The sequence below is a fragment of the Plecotus auritus genome (genome assembly GCF_963455305.1).
Source record: "Plecotus auritus genome assembly, chromosome: 7".
Lineage (NCBI taxonomy): Eukaryota > Metazoa > Chordata > Mammalia > Chiroptera > Vespertilionidae > Plecotus > Plecotus auritus.
Window position 1 is genome coordinate 35,447,196 of NC_137774.1, and position 20,906 is coordinate 35,468,101.

The 20,906-nt window shown below is 54.1% G+C and overlaps 1 protein-coding gene across 1 annotated transcript; it reads right to left on the reverse strand.

The window, feature by feature from the left end:
• Positions 1–366: 366 nt before the first annotated feature.
• TRARG1 (trafficking regulator of GLUT4 (SLC2A4) 1) lies at positions 367–16,451 on the reverse strand. Its single transcript, XM_080677914.1, has 3 exons — positions 15,614–16,451; positions 2,451–2,583; positions 367–638 (listed from the first exon to the last, which is right to left on the reverse strand). Exons 1-3 carry the CDS (start codon positions 15,998–16,000, stop codon positions 625–627), a joined length of 534 nt encoding a protein of 177 aa, XP_080534040.1. The 5' UTR covers positions 16,001–16,451; the 3' UTR covers positions 367–624.
• Between the last annotated feature and the right edge of the window lie 4,455 nt (positions 16,452–20,906).

The window sequence follows — 20,906 nt, forward strand, 5'->3', positions numbered from 1 at the left end:
AGGGCGTGTGCTGAGCATCATTTGGCCTCTGAGGTCAGGGCACGCCTGGGATTGCAGCAGGCATGTGGCACACGCATGCAAACAGTCCTCTCTATCCCTCCCCAAGAAAAATACGAAGATCCAGAAAGTCCCACGACTCTGCGCCTGGCCCTGCGGGGCGTGTGCTGCTCTCTCCCCACCACGGCTCCTCCGAGGGCGGCTGGTTTCTGCTCCTGCTGGCAGTACACGCTGCTCTGCTCGGTAGATGCCAGGAAAGTGTGGGGATGAGAAAGAAGCCAGAACACGGGGGCAAATGCCAGGCTGTGTCCATGAGGTTAAACCACATTATTCACTCGTTTCAAGTCCATTTCATTTCCTTCTTTCCTTCCTTCCTTCTTTCCTTCCTTCCTTCCTTCCTTCCTTCCTTCCTTCCTTCCTTCCTTTCTTCCTTCTTTCCTTCCTCTGGCTTTTCCCATCTGATGTGGACTGCAAAGGAGGGACAGAGGTTCCCTCTGAGTTCATGCTTTTGGAGCCTGGGGACAGGTGGGCCCTTGGCAGTCACCGTCCTGTCCTCCGTGGGTGAGGGGGTGGGGTGGGAACGCCAGCTGGCCAGGGCTGCCTCTGCTGGCCGAGCCCTGTTCACGTCTATTTCTTCTGGACTGTAAAGAAAAGGACAGTTACGGCAGAACAGCTCAGAGCCTGGGGTCCTGGGTCCCTGTTTTGAGGATTTGGGTGTTTGTTTCCTCGCGGGAAAGGGCAACAGGGACCACCTGGTTTGGGGCTCTTGGTGGAACTGAACGGCCAGTGAGAGGACTGAGGCCTGTGAGCCCTGAACATAGAGCCAGCTATGCTTGGATTTCCTAGTGGACGCTCAGCAGTTCCCTCTAACATTTTGAGTTCAGTGGTTGTCATGTGCCATCGAAAGAGTCATGGCTGCCCGGCCAGTGTGGCTCAGCGGTTGAGCGTTGACCCAGAAACCAAGAGGTCGCCGGTTCGATTCCCAGTCAGGGCACATGCCCAGGTTGTGGGCTCAATTCCCAACCGGGGCCGTGCAGGAGGCATCTGATCGATGGTGTTCCTCTCTCATCAATGTTTCTAACTCTCATCCCTCTCCTTTCCTCTCTCTCTAAAAATCAATAAAAACATATTTTAAAGAAAGCGTCATGGCTAACATGACAAGCAGCAGCAGGACAAAGGCATCATAGGCGACTGAGACATCGTAGGTGATACTGAGGCTAACGCCCCAGGCGGGTGGGTTCCTGACTCTCAGGTACCTGCGTGTCTATCAGACTCGGGGAGATCATGGAAGATGCTTCAATCCAGGCAGATGGGAACCCGTGGGTTTTGAACCCGGCATGCTGATTACAAACCTGACCTCTTCCCTCTCCTCAGTGCCATGGTTGCCCATGACCCCACGGCTGAGTCCCAGGCTTTCTGCCCCAAGTTGAACACCCCATAGTCTAGACCAGTGCCTCCCAAACGTTAATGATTGGCTGGGAATCTTAGTAAGATGCAGATTCTGATTCAGTGGGTCTGAGTGGGGCCTGAGAGTCTGCATTTCTGACACATTCCCAGGGTCAGCAGCCACTGCCGCTGCTCCATGGGGGCCATCTAGGGGAGCAAGGTCTTTAGGGAAAAGCCTGAGATCCCTGGGGCCTTCCATCTGTGTGTGTGTGTGTGTGTGTGTGTGTGTGTGCGCGTGTAGCCCAGAAACTCGTGTGTGTGTGTGTGTGTCTTTCTGTCTTTCTGTCTGGCTTCTTCTTTCTGTCTGGGGAGCTGCATGGGCCTTGTGAGCCGCTGGAGTCACCCTTGGAAATGGCTCCCCTGCTTGGAGAACCTCCTTGGGCCACCTCTGGGTGCTCACAAATGTGTTACTTTCTGACTTCCACCACGTGCATTGTTTACTTCTGGCCTGTCCTGGCTGTCTCGGTCCATTTACAAAGACGGACACATCCGTCATCTTGGGTGACGCTCACAAAAGCCTCTGTGCTGGAGGCTTCTTCCTACTGCTTCAGACAGGAAAGCCCCTAGGGCTCAACTAGACAGCCAGCGGCCCAGGGCCATGGCCATCCGAGCCTCTGGCTCCTAGGCCTGTGCTCTTTCTTTTTTAAAAATATGTTTTATTGATTTTTAGAGAGACAGGAAGGGAGAGAGATAGAAACATCGAAGAGAGAGAAACATCACTGATTGGCTGCAGACTGGGCATCGAGCCTGCAACCTGGGTATGTGCCCTGACTCGTGACCTCTTGGTTCCTGGGTCACACTCTTTCCCCACCCTTTCCTTTTAATCCACTTTCCAGGAATAAGACGAGGCACACAGCCAGCCTGCTCAGCTGGATACTGCCTGGAACTGAGTTGCTTTTTGGGAATGAGAGGCTAGGCTGTGGTCCCCACAGGCTCTGACCTTCCCCCCACTGCCCCTGCCCCAGAGGCCAGGCTACAGCCTTGGCTGGCATGTGGCTGAGACTCACCTGCAAAGTTAACAGTCACGGCCACAATGATGATGATGATCCCCATGATGATGAAGGTGATGCTGAGCAGCCGGGCCAGGCGGCCCAGCCTCCGGGCCCCGTCCATGTCCCCCTGCTGCACGCTACTTCGAGACTGCAGAGAGAGGGTGACAGGGACCTCAGGAAGGCTGTCCTCACAGCCCTGGGGGGGCCTGGCCCGGGCCTCTGGAACATACCTGGTCCCACTGCAGCCCGCACTCCAGCCGCCCCCTCAGGGGAGAGGAAGTGGGCTTCTCCTCGAGAAGTGGCCTGGATTCAAGGGGCCGGGACCCTAACCAAGCCTGGTCCTCACCAGCTGAGGACAGCTGGAAGCAGAACCAAGCAATTCAGGGTCACAGAACCACAGGGTGGTAGAGTGGAGACCGAGGGCCTGAGAGGGAGGCCAGGTCCAGGCTACATTCAGCTGGGGGGACCAGGTAGGCCAGCCCGCCCCCCTCCCAGACCCCTGGCCTAGGCCCACTGCGGTGGCTGCACCGAGAGGCTAAGGCAGTGCCTGTGGCTTTCTCCATGGCCTGCTGGCCTGTCTCCTTTTCTCTGTGAGCGCCCTCTTGCCACAAAAGAAAAAAAAATCCCTGGCTCTCCCTTCCCACCCAGGAACCACATCCTAGTTCAACCAAGCCCACGTCCTGGGTCACACCAGAAAGGCAGGTGTCTTGGGTTTGAACCAAGAAGGCTGGGGCTGGGGGAGCCACCCTCCTCCGTGAGCTGGGTGTTGCCTGGCCCTATTTAATGTGGTGAAGTCAGGTGGGCGAGGGCAGGAACAGAGAGCCTGCTGGGCAGCTCAGTACGGGGTGTGTCCCAGGCATCTCCATCATCTTATGCCCCTGCCGGGAGCACTTGTCAACTTGCTGGCAAGGGCTGGCCCGTGACCTCCAGCTCTAGAACTCCCGATGTTTGACTTCTAGAACAGGCACACGCGGGAGTCCTCCGAGGGTGTGGCTGCCTCAGGCCACTTAGTTGGTTATTTATTTTCTGATTCTTTGAGACCCCTGAGTTCAGAATGGACATGTGGTCAAGTACCTTGATGATGACGATTTATCGAGCCCTTATTTTGTACCACGCAGCTGGCTAAGGACTGGACCTACGTTATCTCATTTAGCCTCAGAATCACCCTAAGAGGTTGGCAGTGTTGCCCCCCCATTTTTTTTTTTTTTTTACTGTTTTAACTCTTTATTATGAACCTGTCTAAAACAATATGCACAGGAGAGCAAGGAGTGATTCCGTTTAAATCAGTATCGGTGTTGCCAGCTATTGAAGAAACTGAAGTTCAGAGATGCTGCCCTTGCCCTCTCTGTTCTCTTCATGTGGGCAACCCCCTCCCCAGGGTTCTGTCCTCTTCGCCTCTCAAAATTCTAGCCAAGCCCACTCCCACCCCATCCCAGGGTTCCCTGTCTCAAGCTCCTCCTAGGCCAGCCCCATGCTCCTGTCACAGGGTCACTCAAACTTGCTTTGCTCACAGCCATAGCTTCCGACTTCCAGACCTGCTCCTGGCCTTGCACCTCTCCTTCCACTTGCCCAAGCCCCAGTTGTTGACAAACAACCCGGAATCACCCTGCTCTCCCATCTCCCCCCACCCCCCAATCAGCTTGGGCTCCTAGTCAATTTCAGTGCAATTCCCCTCTCTAAGTCCTTTGCATCTGCCCAAGTTCCAGACACCACTTCTTGTTCAAGCCATGACAGCAGCCTCCTGAAGATCCCCAGCCCCACGCTCTCTTCTTCTCCTTTCTATTCCCCAAACCACAGTTTCACCGCACAGGTTGCACCAGGCACTGTGCTAGGCCCCGGGATGCAGCAGGGTGCTAGAGAGTCCCCGTTCCTAGCTCACGGCCTGGTGGGGCAGCTGGCCCCCATTGGGATCCCACAAAGAGAGGTAAAGTGGCAACTGTGGGTAGCGTTACAAAAGAGAGGGGCCTGGTACTGTGAGGCCTTATAAAAGGGGAGAGCCAGAGAAGACTTTCTGGAGGAAGGACATTTGGATTGAGATGTGAAGGATGAGTAAGAACTAAATAGGCCTTTTGTAAGAGGAAGAAGAGTATTCCAGGCAGCGAGAACGGCATTTACAAAGACCCTGAGGGAGGGAGCCCGGTGGCAAACGTGTAGATGTTCCATACATCACTGTCTGAAGGAAGCAGGAGGGGTCGATGGAAACCCACCCGTGTGGATGGAACTGAGAGTGAGCAAGAGAGGTGGGTGGGGCCAGGCCAGGCAGGGCTCTGCCCACACAGGGAGGAGGTTGGCTCTTACCCCAGAAGCAGTGGGAGCCAGGGAAGATGTGAGGCTAGGGCAGAGGAATGGTTTCCAAAGGCCCCTCCGGCCATGTGCAATCAGAGAGGAGGCTGGGCTTCAGGAGCTGATGCAGAAGTTCAGCAAGATGATGGTGGCTGAGTTCCTCACTCCCTCCAAGTATCTCCCATGGCCCCCCACTGTCCACAGACCAAAGACTAAACTCAGGTTAGCTTTGCCTTTTCTGATTTTACTCTCTCCTATCTCCTCCACACCCTCTGGGCCTAGCCAATCTGAGCCACTCGGGGCATGCGCGCTGGCGCCCACATGCCTGTGCTCTTTCTCCTGCCTGCATTCTTGCTCCACCACACCTCCTCTCCAGCCTTCAGGGACTTGCTCCAATGCCGCCCCCTCTGGGAAGCAACCAGGATTCCTCCACCTTCACTGAAATAATCATGATCCCTTACATTATTGGAAAATGTACCTTATCTCAGGAAGTGTTAAATGCTTGCCATCCATTAGAGCAAGGGTGGGGAACATCCGGGCCCTGGGTCTTTGAAGGCCCACGAAATCATTTGGCCTGGCCCTGCCATGGCATTAGGGGTGAGTTAATTTAAATGTTTGACCAAATACAGCGGCTAATTTTTAAGTTGATAATTTTGAATGATGTTATAAATATCCAAATGGCCCTGGGCAGAAAAAAGTTCCCCACCCCTACCCTAGAGCATTTCATCCTAACACCATATGAGTAAGGGACTGTTACTAGGCCATTTGCAGATAAGGAGCTGGAGCATGCAGGCATTCTGAGAGAAGCAACCGGAGAAATGGAGTAAGGCCAGATCAAGAAGTGCCCTGGGCCTAGCTGGTTTGGCTCAGTGGATAGAGCATTGGTGCTGGGACCGAAGGGTCCCGGGTTCAGTTCCGGTCAAGGGCACATACCTAAGTTGCAGGCTTGATCCCTGGCCCTGGTCAGGACATGAATGGAAGGCAACCAATCGATGTGTTTCTCTCTCTCTTTTCTCCTCCTCCCTTCTACTCTCTCTAAAATTCAATGGGAAAATATCCTCAGGTGAGGATTAACCAAAAAAAGAAGGGCCCTGGCTTTTACAAAACAGAATCTAGATTCTGTCCTATATGCACTGGGGAGTGTACAGGTGGGTGAGATATAGAGGATTTCTTCAAGACAGGAAAGAAAAAAGATCCAGTGAAGAGGGTGAGGGTGAAAAGACCAAGGAGTGATTGGCACCCCAGTATCCCCGGGTGGCAGGTCTGGACCTGAGCACAAGGGTGAACTATGGGCAGCAGTGGAGAGCGCTCCTGTCCTTGGAGACTGGATGAATGTGGGTGCAGGGGATCTCACGCCTGGACAGGTCTGCAGGTGGATCTGCGCAGGAAGTTGTGAGTGTTCGTGCCTCTGGACCTCAGGGGTATCAGTGACCATGGACCAATGTCATCCAGCAAGAGATGAAAGAGAAGGTGGGTCTGGCATAAGGCGGGGGCATGGAGTGGGGCTTAGGCAACAGCCCTCCTGGACATGGCAGGGACCCCACCAGGAGCAGGTGTAGCCCCCAGCCCCCTAGAAGGGTTGTCTGGCTAAGGGCACAGGTTCTGGAGCCAGACCCGGATGCCTCCCCAGCTCCATCCTTAACTGTGTGACCCTGGACAAGTGGCTTACCTTTACTATGCTTTAGTTTCCTTGTCAGGTAAAATTGGTACCCACCTCATCCGGTTGTGGCGGGGATTAAATGAGATACTATAAGTAGGGGGGCTTAGCTTGGTGCCTGGCAATAGTAAGTGCTCAATACATATAGTAATGAGCCCAGCCGAGGTGGCTCAGTGGTTGAGCGTCCACCTATGAACCAGGAGATCAATGATTCTCTCTCATCATTGATGTTTCTATCTCTCTCTCCCTTCCTCTCTGAAATCAATAAATAAGATATTAAAATAATAAATATAGTAATGAAATATGTTTATTGTTATCCCTCCATTGAGTCTGAGAAGGGAATAGGATCATAACCCATGAGCCTTAGCAGAGGAGGGCAGACTTGTTCTAGAAGGGAAGTCTACCTGGGGAGTCTCGGTGAAAAGTACCAACAGCACTCCTTTCACGTTCAGAAATGTCCCAGTTAGGATGCGAATCACACCATCACTCTGTGTCCAGGAACTTACTGCTCCTCCGTTTCCTCTTTCTTCCCTCCACCTGCTTTCTCCCCCCTGCCCCCGCCTTGATTTTGATGGCAGTGAGTGGGGTGGGGGGATACGGGAGGCTCCTCCTGGTATCTGTCTCCCCCAGGGGAACACAGTACTTTTTCCATCCTCATCTTTGGTGCCCAGCCTCAGCAAGGTTCCTCGCTCTGGCAGGTTCACCGTGGATAGCAAAGCCTCATTGCACAGCTGTTTTCTGTAGCTCTAATTTCCGGGAGAGAATCCTAGCATTTCCCTCCTGGACTTGCCCTCTGTCTCTCCCCACCTCAAATACAATCAGGTAAGAATTCCTGACCTTTCTCATGTCCCTCAAGTCTGTCCCTCCCTCTCTAGTTCCCACTCCACCGCCCTAGCCCACTCCCAGTATATATTGCATCTCTTCTCTCTGCTCCACCCTTGCCCCATCCAACCTCTTCTTGACAACCAAGGGGACGTCTTTGAAATACAGGCCTGGTCATATGACTCCCCATAAAAGAGATACAGTTTTATGCCCCTGAGCCTTTACATGTACTGTCTCTGCTGGAATGCCTTTTCTCATCACCATATTGCCATCTTGACAAGAGGCACCTCCAGTAAAACTTTCCTTGACTCCCACAAACAATGAGTCAGCCCCTCCTTGGGGCTCCCATTGCATCTTGGACCTTCCTCTTCTTCTCTCTTAGCACCTGGTGGCTATGTCAGTCTCTTTCTTTAGACTGTATGCTCGCTCCTTGAGGGCAGGGACCATGCCTCCTCCATTTTGGTGTCATTGAGGAAGTCAAGAATAAATGAAGAGAGAAAAACAACGAGGAGGGTCTGTTTTCTAACCACTGAACCTAGCCAGTGGCATGCTCAGTGTTAAGAGCAGATTCTTGAAGGAAATGAGCACTACTAGCCCACGCCACCTCCAGCTCTCTGCATGGCCAGCCCGGGTCACTAAACTCAGTTCCACCAAGGCAACATGGCGGGGAAGGGAGGCCAACATACAGGAAGGCTCCCGGGACTCCCAGGAAGTCTGGCTTTAGAGATTCTGGGGCTTCCTTGAGTCATGACAAAGGGACTCATTCTCAGCGGTAAGCCTGGCATGCAGGGGAAGGGGACCAGCGCTTGAGATGAGTCCTGCCCCTGATTTTGCAGAGAAGTAGCTGTGAGTGCAGCCATGATTCAGGACCACGGAGAGAGGAGCACACGGGGGGGGGGGGGGGGGGGGGGGCGGCTGGCTGGGACTGAGACATGGATGGGGGAGGCAACAGGGAGAGTGTTCCCAGTCACACTAAGCCCAGTCTCTCTTCTTTATTCACAGAACCATCAGTCCTTGCTTCCCAGTCATGCATGTTCCTCAGAGCCGGAGAGTCGCCGTTGAGGTAGCGATACTGGGAATGACCGGATGGAACGGGGCAGACCTGATTGCGGCGGCTTTGATGTGTCAGACACTATCCGCGCTCTCCAGTGTAAACTTCACAACTGTCCTGTAAGTCTTCTTTTTCTCATCTGCCTCGAAGAGTAGGACCCTACTTTTAGACATAGAAGCTCCTCACCACTGGCTGGCACGCATTTCTGAAGCCCCTCCCCGCATCAGTTACCAAGTGAATGACCCATTCCTTGCCTACAGGGAGGAAGGAGACCCTCATTTCTTTTCACGAGGAAGTACCAGCTGCTCTCTCATCCCCACTTAGTGGCATCGTCTTCTTGTACAAAATGGCTTAAGTCGAAGGCACAATAATAATTTCAGTAATGATTATAATGACTGTGAATTAATAGATCATCTGTGATTGCAACGGCTGTGGGAATGGTGAGGGAGAAAATGAATTCAAGTTAATAGATCGGGGAAGAAAGACTGAAAAAAGTCTGGGTGGGGGTGGGGAGGATGCTGGGGAGAGCTGCTTCCACCCTGAGGCTCAGGCCAAACCCCAGCAGCTCTGAGACGGACAAGATGCGCCAGGGCTGGTCTGCTGTTAGTCCTTCCACGGAGGTCAAGCATCTCCCTGCCGGATAAAGCAGATGGATTCTCTTCTCCATGCCCCCTGCACAGCCCTCTCTCTGCAGCAATGCAGTCGTTTCTGCCAGGCCCTGACTGCAAGCTAACCCTTCCATGGCTGGAGAGTGGCGAAGAGTAGAAGGGGATAGATGGTGATGGTCGGAGACTTGACTTGGGGTGGTGAACACACAGGATAGTATACAGGTGATGTGTTGTAGAACTGTGCACCTGAAACCAATATAATTTTCTTAGCCAGGGTCACCCCAATACACTCATTTTTAAAAAAGAGTGGTGAAGAACAGTGGAGGTTCCAGGGGAGGAGTCAGAGCAGCTGCAATGTTGGATGGGAAGGAACTGGAAAAGCTGAGGGGCCTGAGACAGCAGCTGTTTACCAACCGATTCCAAAGGTTTTCAACATGTTAAGCCAGCTGACCGGCTGACCGGCTGACCGGCAGCCTGGCTGGGACTCTTGCTGAGTGAAGGGATGAATGCATAAATGGATGAACGTGAGCCTGCACCATGTCAGTTAAATAACGAGGTCATCAAAGTGCCTATGGAAGGAGGTGTTGAAGCTCCCACATTTGCAGAAACAACCTACAGAGGAGGGGCTGCGTGGAGGCTCCCCGAAACCACAGACAGGGCTGCCCAGCTCCCCTGGGTGGTGTATGAGGGTGAGACTTCATTATCCCCAAACTGGTTGAAGTCAGAATTGCCCGTCCCCTGGGGATCTGCCCTTCCTTCTGACGTTGCAGTTTAATTTAGTGTTCATAATAACAGCACCCACTCCATTTACTACATGCCAGCTCAGGGCTGTTTTCACACATATTACCTCATGAACCCTCCCAATAACCCTGTGAGGTAGATGGTTTTATTAAACCTATTTTGCAGAAGAGGAAACTGAGGCTAAGAAAGGAGGCTGTGAGATTTGGACATGGTCAGGTGGCGTCAAAGGGACAGAGCTGGGATGCTCCCCCAGGTCCATCTGATGCTTATTTTATCACCTTCGTCTGCTGAAGGCCTGCTGCTTGGGGTCCAGTTCCAGGATCTGGACAGCAGACATTGCCGGCTTTGAGGAGCATGGCCATTCCTCAGCCTGACCCGGAAGTAAAATGGATGAAGTCAGCTTTGCCCTGGCCACACCAGGAGGCTCATGGGAGGCTGCAGTTCTGAGCACACGGCGGAGTCTGGACAACTCCACAGGCACAGCCCTGATCCCCCAGCTCTGGTCACAGCAGGCCACTGTCAAAGCCACAGAGACAAGGACCTACTGGTCCATTGCTCTTCCACTGATGGAGTTGGGGTGAGGGAGGGAACGGTGGGGGAGGAGATTAGTGGCGGGGGGAGAGGGGAGGCCAGGGGAAGAGGGGATGAAGTGGAATTCTTCCCTCCCCCCACAGATGCCTGAAAGGTTTGGCTTTCCTGGGAGCCACACCACCCTCATCCCCAGGGGTAGATGCAGGGCGGGACCAGGGAGAGAACACTGGATTCAGCATCCAGCTGGGTGACCGCGGGCCAGGCGCTGTCTGTACATCTCAGTTGTCTCATCTGTGAAGTGGGAACAATTAGCCAGACTCTGTCAGCCTCATCTTAGGACTTGCTCTGCGGACAGTACTCTCTAGACAAGCTGCCAGGGCTGGGGCTCTCCTTCCACCCTGGATCAACGGCTTGATCCTCCCCTTGGGAACCAGTGGGGGGCCTTCAGGGGAGCAGTCCTGAAGCCTGGTCCCCGGACCTGGAGACACCGGCACAGGAGACTCACTCCCTTTCTGCACTCTCTGGCCCTCCTGCACCCCTGGCTGTCTGGGTGGGACCCAGTGATTCAGCCCTAGATGAACACCTGAGCCCGCCCTCCCTGGGAAATGGGAGTTTCCTCTGAACTAGACTGGTTCCCAGAAGAGGGAAGACGACTGTGGGCACCCCCAAGAACGCTCCCCGCCTGGGCACCCCTGATTCAGGAGGCAGGCTGTGGGCTGGGCAGGGACAAGAGCGTGGGCTCTAGGCATCGTGGGCTCCCAGTCACTAGCAGGTTATTTCCCACGTCCATCCGCCCTGGAGTGTCCTCGTCTGTAAATTGAGAGCAATAGCAATACCTAGACCTCACAGGGTTACAGTTTGGAGTGAATGCAATAACATGCATATACCGTGTTTGGACCTGTGCCTCACATTTAGCAAGCACGCGGTGAGTGGTAGGAATATTACCCCTCATGCCTGGGCTGCCTCCGTTCCTTCTCTGTCTCCCTTTAGAAATTCATTTCCACAACTACACCCCACCCTTGCCTTGGCTCCTCCTCCGAAATCCCACCCAATCTCTCTCTCACCCTCACGCTCTCATAGCACCTGCCCTTGGACTTCTTTGAGCCCCAACCTGTGACCAACCTCCTCTCTTCCAAGGCGATTACTGTCTTCCTGGCCTCACTGCCTCCCAGTCCAGCCCGATCCTTGGGTGTGTTGTCACCCTGGCTAGCATCTTCTGTGCCACCGGGTCCTGCCCCTGTGGCAATTCTGCCATCCCAGGCGTGGGTGGGCCCAATGTCACATCAGTGACCCTGTGTCTACAGCTGGAGAAAAGCCATGCCACATGCAGGCTGATCACAACTCAGACCCCTGGTCCCCAGCCTCAGCAGAGCCCTTCGGGCCATTGACCTGTCTGTGCCTAGTCACCTCTCCTCCACTCTGCCGTCAGGCCCTTATTTCCCAGCAAACAACCTCGCCCTCCGTGTCCCTGGTGGCATGGATCTCATACCGCATGAACGGCTCCCTTTTCTTTGAGTATTTCCATCTGCTTCCTCCCTCGTGGCCTCTCCTCCCAGCTCCCAGGGAGGAGGTCTTTCTTCTGGACCCCATCTCTCCGCTCCTCAGGGACCTCGCCTCATCCATCCCCTCTCATTTTTTAGAAAACACATTTTTATTGATTTCAGAGAGGAATGCAGAGAGAGATAGCAACATCAATGATGAGAGAGAATCATCAATTGGCTGCCTCCTGCACACCCCCTGCTGGGGACTGAGCCTGCAACCCAGGAATGGAACCATGACCTCCTGGTTCTTAGGTCAACGCTCAACCACTGACCCACACTGGCCGGGCCACCTCTCTCATTTTGCCTAAGCGTCTCCATCACCAGGGTCACCAGGGATCTATAAATGGCCAAGCCATGGACACCCATCCTTATTGAACCCGATCTCACCGCTGCGTTGGACGACTCCCTCCTTCTTCAAACTCGCCCCTCCCTGGTGTCTCCCCTTTTTTTCAGTTTTCCTCCCACCTCCTGGAGTCTTTTTCCCAACACCCTTTTCTGCCCACTCCCCTCTGCCCACCCTGAAGCGCTGTGTGCCCAGAACTTTCTCTGCGATAGTGCCGCTGTTTTTGAGTTGACTATCGGGGGACCAAAGCAAGCACTGCTCCTCCCTCCTCAGTGCCCTCCTTTCTCAGCGCCCTCCTTTCTCAGCCCACCGCTTAGAGCAGGCCTTTGCATCTGCTGCGCCGGCCCTCCCTGTCCCCTCTGGCCTGCTCTCATTCGTTTCCCACAATGGTTTGGTTTTAAAATGGGAACTGACCACATCACGCCTCTGCTTAAAATCCTTATTTTATTTATTTATTTTTAATACTTTTTTATTGAATTCAGAGAGAAAGGGAGAGGGAGATAGAAATATCAATGATGAGAGAGAACCATCAATTGGCTGCCTCTTGCACGCCCCCTACTGGGGATCGAGCCTGCAACCCGGCATGTGCCCCTGACTGGAATGGAACCTGGGACCCTTCAGTCGGAAGGCCTGCACTCTATCCACTGAGCCAGACCAGCTGGGGCTGCTTAAAATCTTTAGAAGCTCCTCACAGTCACTAGGATACAAGTTAAATTCCTAGCCCAGTCAGCGTGGCTCAGTGGTTGAGCATTGACCTATGAACCAGAAGGTCACGGTTCAATTCCTGGTGAGGTCACATGCTCGGGTTGCGGGCTCGATCCCCAGTGAGGGGCATGCAGGAGGCAGCTTGATCAATGATTTTCTCTCATCATTGATGTTTCTATCTCTCCCTCCCTCTCCCTTCCTCTCTGAAGTCAATAAAAATATATATTTTTAAAAACCTTAAATTCCTAGAGCAGGTCCTTGCCCACCTCCCCGACCACCACACTCTCACATCCTTCTCATGCCAAATAGACCAGGTCTTCTCCAGCTGCTTCCCAAATGCCTACCATGGTGCCTGGTGCATAAAAAGATACGTCCTCTACCACTTATTTTTCTCCAAACAAGCAGCGTGCCGTTCAAGGGAATGAATGGTCGACTGAACGAATGCTCCGTGTCACCACTTTTAGAGGTTCCCCTGCCCCGTGCCCTGGTCCGGGCCCATTCCTCTCTCACCTGCTCTCCTGCAAAGGCGCCCTGTCCCGAACACCGGGCTCAGAGGGGCCCCTTCAGCCCTCCTTTCACCCTACACAAGACTGATCCACCAAAATGGAAATCTGACCACACCCCTCTCTGGCCCCAAACCCTCCAATGGACATGCTACAGCGTGGGTGAAGCCTGAAAACTCGATGCCACTGGACGAAGCCAGTCCCGAAGGACCACGTGTTGTATGATTCTATGTATATAAAATGTTCAGAAGAGGCAAATCCATAGAGAGAGATGAGCGGTCGCTTAGGCTTGGGAGGGCTGAGAGTGAGGTGTGTGTGTAGGGGGTAGGGGGGATGATAGAAAAAAGGTACAGAGTTTCCTTGGAGGCGAGGACAATGTTCTAAAATTGAATGTGTGCATGGTTGCACCTAACTGTGACTACTAAACACCATTGTCATGCACTTTAGGTAGGTGAACTGTATGATATGTTATATTTCAAAGCCCTAAAAAGCCCCACAGCAAACCTGTGATGGTTTCCGTTCCTCACTAGGGAGATCAGCTGCCACAGCGTTGCTGTTACTATGTGATAGCATTTAACCGCGTGCTGGGTGTTGTTCTTAAGCACTGTGTGTGGCTTGTCTCGTTTCGCCCTCACACAGCACTTTAATGTAGGTGTTATGGCATCAACCCATTTTGCAGATCGGTATACTGAGAAGAAGAGAGGTTTGAATGACTTGCCGGATGCCACACAACACCTTGTGGTTTCACCAAGCACAAATACTTCTTGCAATGTGTCGTAAGGATCTGTTTACAACTTTCTCCCCACTGGACTGGAGGCTCCTGGGAATTGGTGATGATGTCTGGGTTAGCACCTGGTTCCCCCCTGGCCTGGTGCCCATCAGGCCTGACTCAAGGGCCTGAGAAGGACCTAGAAACGCACTGAGCGTGGGCTCACTGGCTTCCCAGGCTCGGGCCCAGGTTTCTTTTGATAAAGGCAGCTCACCCCAGCCTGCATCCTGCTACCCCCACCAGGAGACAGATTCTAGCAACTGTTTTCTCCTGGGCCCTGGGGTGGTTTTCCTCCCCAACCTGCCTCCCCTCCTGGGGCTTCTCCCTGTAACCAAGAGGTTGGCCCTGCCCAGAGCCACCGGCTGCACCCCTGCGGCCTGGCCCTGCCCCGCGGTCCCCATGTGCAGCAGGCACACAGGGAGCCCCTCACAGGCCCCACCCTGGGTGCTGCCTCCCCTGGCTCTTGTGCCCATGCCAAGTCCCTCTGACTTAGGCGGTGCGGGAGCTGGTGGGGCTGGAAGGCTTCCCGTGGAGACGGTGCAGGGGTGAGGTAGACAGAGAAGTGTGAGGAAGTAGAGGCGTTCTCAGAGGACAGCCCGTGAACAGCAACAGTGACCACAGCTCCGAGGGACTTGGTGATCGACGGCTCAGCGGTCGAGTCACTCCAGACAGAGGGACAGTCTCTCCCCACCCAGACCTCTGGCTTGGACTGGCCCGGGGCTAGCAGACCACTGCCCCCTGCTCCTAGCTTCCTTATAGACGCCACTGCCTGCCCAGTCTGTCTGTCTGTCTCTCTCCTTGCTAGACCTCAAAAGTCACATCTGCTGACCGTGTCTGTGGATCCTCTGCAAGTAGCTCTATCCACATGGCTTGGTTCAGGGACGATTTATTTAAGACTCACAACCCTGCAGCACAAGAGTGCGTGAGAAGCAGAGACAAGCCCGCGGCCCTCCTTGGCAAGTCTAGCCGCCCTCTGACACAGTTTCCACCCGCAGCCCAGACCTCCCCTACCCTGAGGACAGAGGCTGAAATCCGTGTAACCACCCAGGCCCAGAGGGCCTGGCAAGAACTGTCCCGAGAGGATCAGCCCGGGGAGCCAGGCCCCCGGCCCCCCAGTGCACGGCAGGAAGCCCCTGGGGCTCTTGGAAACCAGAGCTGGCACAGAGAACACCCAGCTGCCGGGGGCGAGGTGTGGGGAAGGCGGTGGGGGGCTGGCTCCCCTCCTGAGAACACTGGCCCTGGGACTCCACGCCAGCTGCAACCTCTGCTGATAGCATAGCCCTGCTCAGGAATGACTCCAGAGGACAACCCTCCCGCCCCACCACAAAAGCCAAGACCCCCAACGTGGCTGTCTCTGTACTTTTGAATTTAGCTCCAGGGGGCTCCCCGGGCCCCCCCACCCCCCCGCAGGGTTCTGTGCAAAGTCAAGAGCAGAGATGAAAGAACAGTAAACAAACACTCTCATGGCCACGGACCCTCCTCCAAGGGGGAGTAGTCGGCCAGCTGAGAAAGGGGGTCTCTCCCCGAGACCCTGGGTCCCAGCTCTCGCTTCTCTGCACCCATGCCAGGGAGCATGCCTGCCACCCGGGGCCCACCATGCCCTGGAGCAAAGGGCAGCACTTACCATGATAGAAAAGATGAGGGGGATGAGGTTGAGGGGCCAGACCGGGCAGAAGCAGGAGGCGATGGCAAGGATGAGGTAATCTTTGGGGGCTTCTCGGTCCTGAGCATAGGAGGCGGTGGCAGTGGAGGATGCCCGCCTGGAGCTGGCACGAGAGGGCGACCGGGGCAGGGAGGCCTCCCGATGCCCCTCGGATACCACCTTGAAGGGCAGCCCGTGGCCGTTCTGCTCCAGGTCCAGAGCCCCTGAAAGGGACTTGGGCAGCTTCAGGGCCTTGTCCCCCTTGTCCTCCACCTTGGTGAGGAGCATCTCCATCTCGGGCAGGTCCAGGGGCGAGGCAGCGCCCGGCTCCCGCGCAGGGGGAAACTGAGGCTGCACGGGGTTGGCCATGTTGGCTTGAACCTTGGGCCGCTTCGGTTCCAGACCGTGAGAAGGGGGTTCCGGAGGGACCTCAGCGCACCATTCCTCAGCCCAGCCGGGGGCGGGGGGGGGGGGGCCACAGGTCAGGGGCTGAAGTGTCACCGGGGAGCAAGGGTTGGAGAGTGGGCTGTCCGGGCCCACAGAGTTCAGCGTCTGGGGCCTGCCCGCTGCCCCGCCGAGCTGCTGGGAGCCGGAGACTTCAGTTCCGTTCAAGTTGGAGGCCAACTTTGCTGATGCTGCTGACAGCACAGATGGGTGGGGAAGCAGCAGAAAGCAGCTCCAGGAGCAGAGAGATGAGGCTCTTCTCCAGAGTGAGGCTCAGGCGAAGTCAGGGCGGCTGTGTGTGTGTGTGTGTGTGTGTGTGTGTGTGTGCGTGAGTGTGTGTGCATGCGCTTGCCCCACGCGGCCTCCCTCTCTCCCTGCCCTCCTCAGAGAAGCTTTTCCTTTTCAATTCTCCTCTCCCCCGAGAACCGCCAGCAGCATTCTGCCCGGCCCAGCCCACTCTGCCAGCCCGGCCCAGCCCGGAGGGACTCGGCTGACCTCCACTGCCCAGCGCAGCCACAAGCCTGCTCCTCTGGGCTGGGGGCTCTGGGTGGGGAAAGAGAGAGTGGGTCACATGGGGTGGGGTCTCTCCAACTGTCCTGGGGAATTGAGCCCCTACTTTTCTTCCCCTGGGGCAGGTGGCTGCTTCCTCTTATCTGTCGGGAAACACAGGGCCCTGAACCTATCCCATCCCACCCTGACCATGACCTCCAACTCCTGGAGGCATCGAGGCCAGAGCCTGGCTCCTGGCTCCTGGCTCCTGGCTCCCGGCTCCAGGAGAGAAGGGGAGATGGAGCCCCAGTGTGGGCCTTGCAGGATCCTTCCTGGACCAACAGGACCCACTGAATGGGTTTCTGAGAAGCTCACCAAGGTGTGGGGCAGAGCGGGTGTTGGGGGGAGTGTTAGCCCCATCTCATGCCCATCAGAGCTTTTCTGTGGTGCTAAGGAGCAGGCACCCGGAGCTACTGGGGGCACACACCAACTCTGAGGGGCCCCAGTTCTGGCTGCCTGTCCACTCGGATTCGTACTGTCTTTGTTCTCTCTTCTGTCTTCTCTCTGTGTTTCTGCCTCCTTCTCTATTCTCTACATCTCTATGTCCCCAATCTCTCCCCTTACCTTTATAAGGAGGACCTGGAAACGCCAGGGTGTGTGTGTGTGAGTGTGTGTGTGTGTGTGTGTGTGTGTGTGTGGTTTGCAGGAGGCTGTAGCAGTTTCAAACCCTGGGGTCATGCATGATGGTGGTGGGAAGTTAGAGATGGAAGGCAGCTCAGAGGTGATGTGGTTCAGACCCTTTGCTCTCACAGACTAGAAAACCAGGCCTGGGAACGGAAAGTGATGCTCACCTCAAACTGCATCCCAACCAGATACCAGTCTCTGGTCAGATCCGGTCGGGGGCTAGTTTGAAGCCAAACGAACCGTTTCAGCAGAAAGAAATGGCTTTGGGTGGTGTATTTAGCTGGCTTCAGAAATGCCGCTTCCAGCAAGAATGGCACAGGTAGAGGAGGGAGTGTGATGGGGCGGGGACCGTGAAGAACTGGGCACAGGGGGAGGGGGGAGAGCAGCGAGGAGCCGATGCCAGGGGACCTGAAAGAACTCCTGGAGGCAAATCAGTTTCAAAAATTGTTTGTGCCTTGGAGGCAAATATTCAGGTTTGATAAATATGACTACATTAAATTAAGAATGGTTGCTCAATCCTGGAAATCCACTGTTATTTGCAAAATGCAGACCTCCAGGGCTGTGAGAGAGGCCCCCTGCCCTGCATGGGCAGCAGGGGTGGGCGTGGCTTCTTCCTCACGTGGGTCCTCCGGAAGGCTCTCACCCACCCCAAGTATGCACAGGAAGATGGGGTGAGCTGAGCTCCCCTGCCCAGGAACTTCCACAAATGTGCCGACACCTTTTTAAATATGAGACTTCCTGCAGAGGGTGGCAAGTTGGGTCCCTGAGAGCCCGAGGCCCTACGTCAGCATCCAGTTTGGACAGAATTCCATGTCACAACCTGGGATCTGGGCCTGGGGTGGCAGAACTCAGGTCCCCCAGCCCGGTTCCGGGTCCTCTAGCCAGATGACTACTGAGCGCTTGAAATGTGTCTGGTCCCAACTGACATGTGCTGTGCGTATAAAACCCACACATTTCGGACACTTAGTACAAAAAGAAAAAAGAGGGAGAATGCAAAATATTCCCATTCATATTTTGTACATTGATTATATATTAAAATAATATTTTGGATGCACTGAGCCAAAGAAAACTATTAAAATTAATGTCACCTGCGTCTTTTTACTTTTTTAACGTGCCAACTAGACAATTAAAAACCTGGCTTGCATTAGATTTCTATTGGGCAAGGCTGGCCTCGAGACAGAATGAACCTGACATAAAGGGGACTTTTCGACTTAATGAAAACTCAGAGAGAAAAGGAAAACCAGGAAGTCCCCAGGGTGGGCCATGGCTGTGATGTTGCTGGGTGGGCCGGCCTTCAGGACGTGGGAACTCGGGCTTGCTCTGCCTCCGAGAGATGCTGGGATCATGGTGCCATCTAGTGGCCTGGTGGTGCCGAGGGGAATAACGAGAGATGGAGTGATGACCAGGGAGAGGGGGGAGAGGCAGAAAGAGGCAGGGAGAGGCAGAGAGAGGCAGGGAGAGGCAGGGAGAGGGGCAGGGAGAGGCAGGGAGAGAGGCAGGGAGAGAGGCAGGAAGAGGCAGGGAGAGAGGCAGGGAGAGAGGCAGGGAGAGGCAGGGAGAGAGGCAGGGAGAGGCAGGGAGAGGGAGTATCCAGTTTCCACTCTAGAGCTGCTAAGCCAACCCAGCCAGCTGCTCCAGGTCCCACTCCCTCAAACCCCAAATGAAGTCTTAGGTGGAGGTCCACGGGCCATATTCAACATTCAAAGTGAGCTTGGCCTGCACAATATTGACTCAGCACGTGTTTTGTTTTGTTTTTAAAATCTAGTTCTCACGAAAACAGGCATTTTAGACTTTTAACAGGAGGATCTTGGAACCCTGGGCCCATTTTCTGCAGAGCCACAGGGTCAGCTGTAGTCTTCAGAAGGGAGAGCATTGAGCTCCTCCAACTCCACCTTCGCCTCGGGGGTCCGAGCTGTGAGCCCTGCTCAGCTAGACAGATGGGTGGCCCGGCCCTCCTGGTCTGCAGCTGGCCTCTCCCTGGTGTGGGCACAGGGAACTGGAGAAAATCCTTCCCTTCTCTGCCCCCCTTCCCCGCTGGGCTATGCGGTCATGGAGGGGCAGGCAGGCACCCAGCTCCCTAGCGCAGTGCCTGGCTCATAGTTAAGGGTGGCCAGATGAACTGGAGGAAGAAGAAAACTCCAACCAGGCACCCAAGGGGTGTGCACGCCAACACTCGTTCCACCTCTGCCCGCCCCAGCCTCGCTGCCCCTGAGCACGGAGGATGCTGAGATGTGAGCAGTGGTCAACACTCAACCACACTGGCCAGGCCCCTTGAAGTATTTTGACTTTGATTTTGCCAAATTGTTCTTGACCAAAAAGGAACAGATGCACATTACTAGAAATCTGTAAATGTGCCCTTTTCTCCACATGCCTGACGACACTGGGTCTGATCATTCTTTTTTTTTTTTTTTTGCTGGTATGTCTCATTCATGGCTACAGAGGTGAGGAGCTGTTCCCTGAGATGGAGGCAGGGAGTGTGAGGGAAGGGTTGGAAGGCACAGACTTCAAGAGAAGCCAGGAGACTGAGTGCCGCGGCCCTTTGTGAGGGTGAAGTTGCTGGGAGTGCTGTCATTTTATCACCCTCTGCCCTTGCAAGGTTAACGCTCTCTCCCCGTGGAATACTAACTGAGTGGGCCGCTGGTGCTAACCGTATAGGTACATCATTTCTGTCTTGTGTACATCAGTCCTTCATATCTTTGGGACATAACTTTAGCAGCTCTGTCTTACATATGTTTTCTCTCTCCAGTACTTGCCATTTTATGTTCACTTAATACCTATCTTGTACTGTTTCTCTCTATATTTGGATAAACCTAGCTGGTCTCAGTTGATAACTTCCATTTCTTTAACACTCACAGATTTATCTTCTCTCCACAGCAAATCAGTTATCTTGAAGAATGGTATGGTCTTGGAAGCAGTTAAAAAAAAATCAAGCAAAGCACAGCCAGCGTGGCTCAGTGGTTGAGCATCAACCTATGAACCAGAAAGTCACGGTGAGTCCCGGTCAGGGCACACGCCCGGGTTTCGGGCTCCAGCCCCAGTGTGGGGTGTACAGGAGGCAGACGAATCAATGACTCTGTCTCATCACTGATGTTTCTCTCTCTCTTCCTCTCTGAAATCAATAAAAATGTATTTTTTAAAAATCAAGCAAGGGTTCCAAAAATCCTGGAAGGCACACAATTAAAGGTATTCTGGCCTAGGATCCCCTAAAACCTTAGGGAGAGGAGGGGGTGCCTGTTAGGTCAATACATACACATATGCACACACCAATACACATCCACACATCTATATAAGCATGACAATAATCTGTGCATGTCAAAAACCCCCAGGATGCTAGGCAAACGCATGTCAGCAGGCAAATATACAGGTGTGTGCACTCAAACACATAGCCCTGATAAAATAATAGTAACCGATATGTTGTGGACTTTAGTTTATAAACTTACCTTCCCGTGCATCCTCTCCTTATTCCAGCCTTGTGAATAGAATATGTCTTAATAGCTTCCAGTCAGTGAGTGCTTGCCTGGGCCAGACACTATGCTAAGTGCTTTAAATGCATTAGCCCATTTAGTCTGCACAGCAGCCTATGATGTAAGTCTTCTTATGTAAATCCATTATACAGATGGGAACACCAAGGCTCAACATCATGAGGCAATTTGCCAAG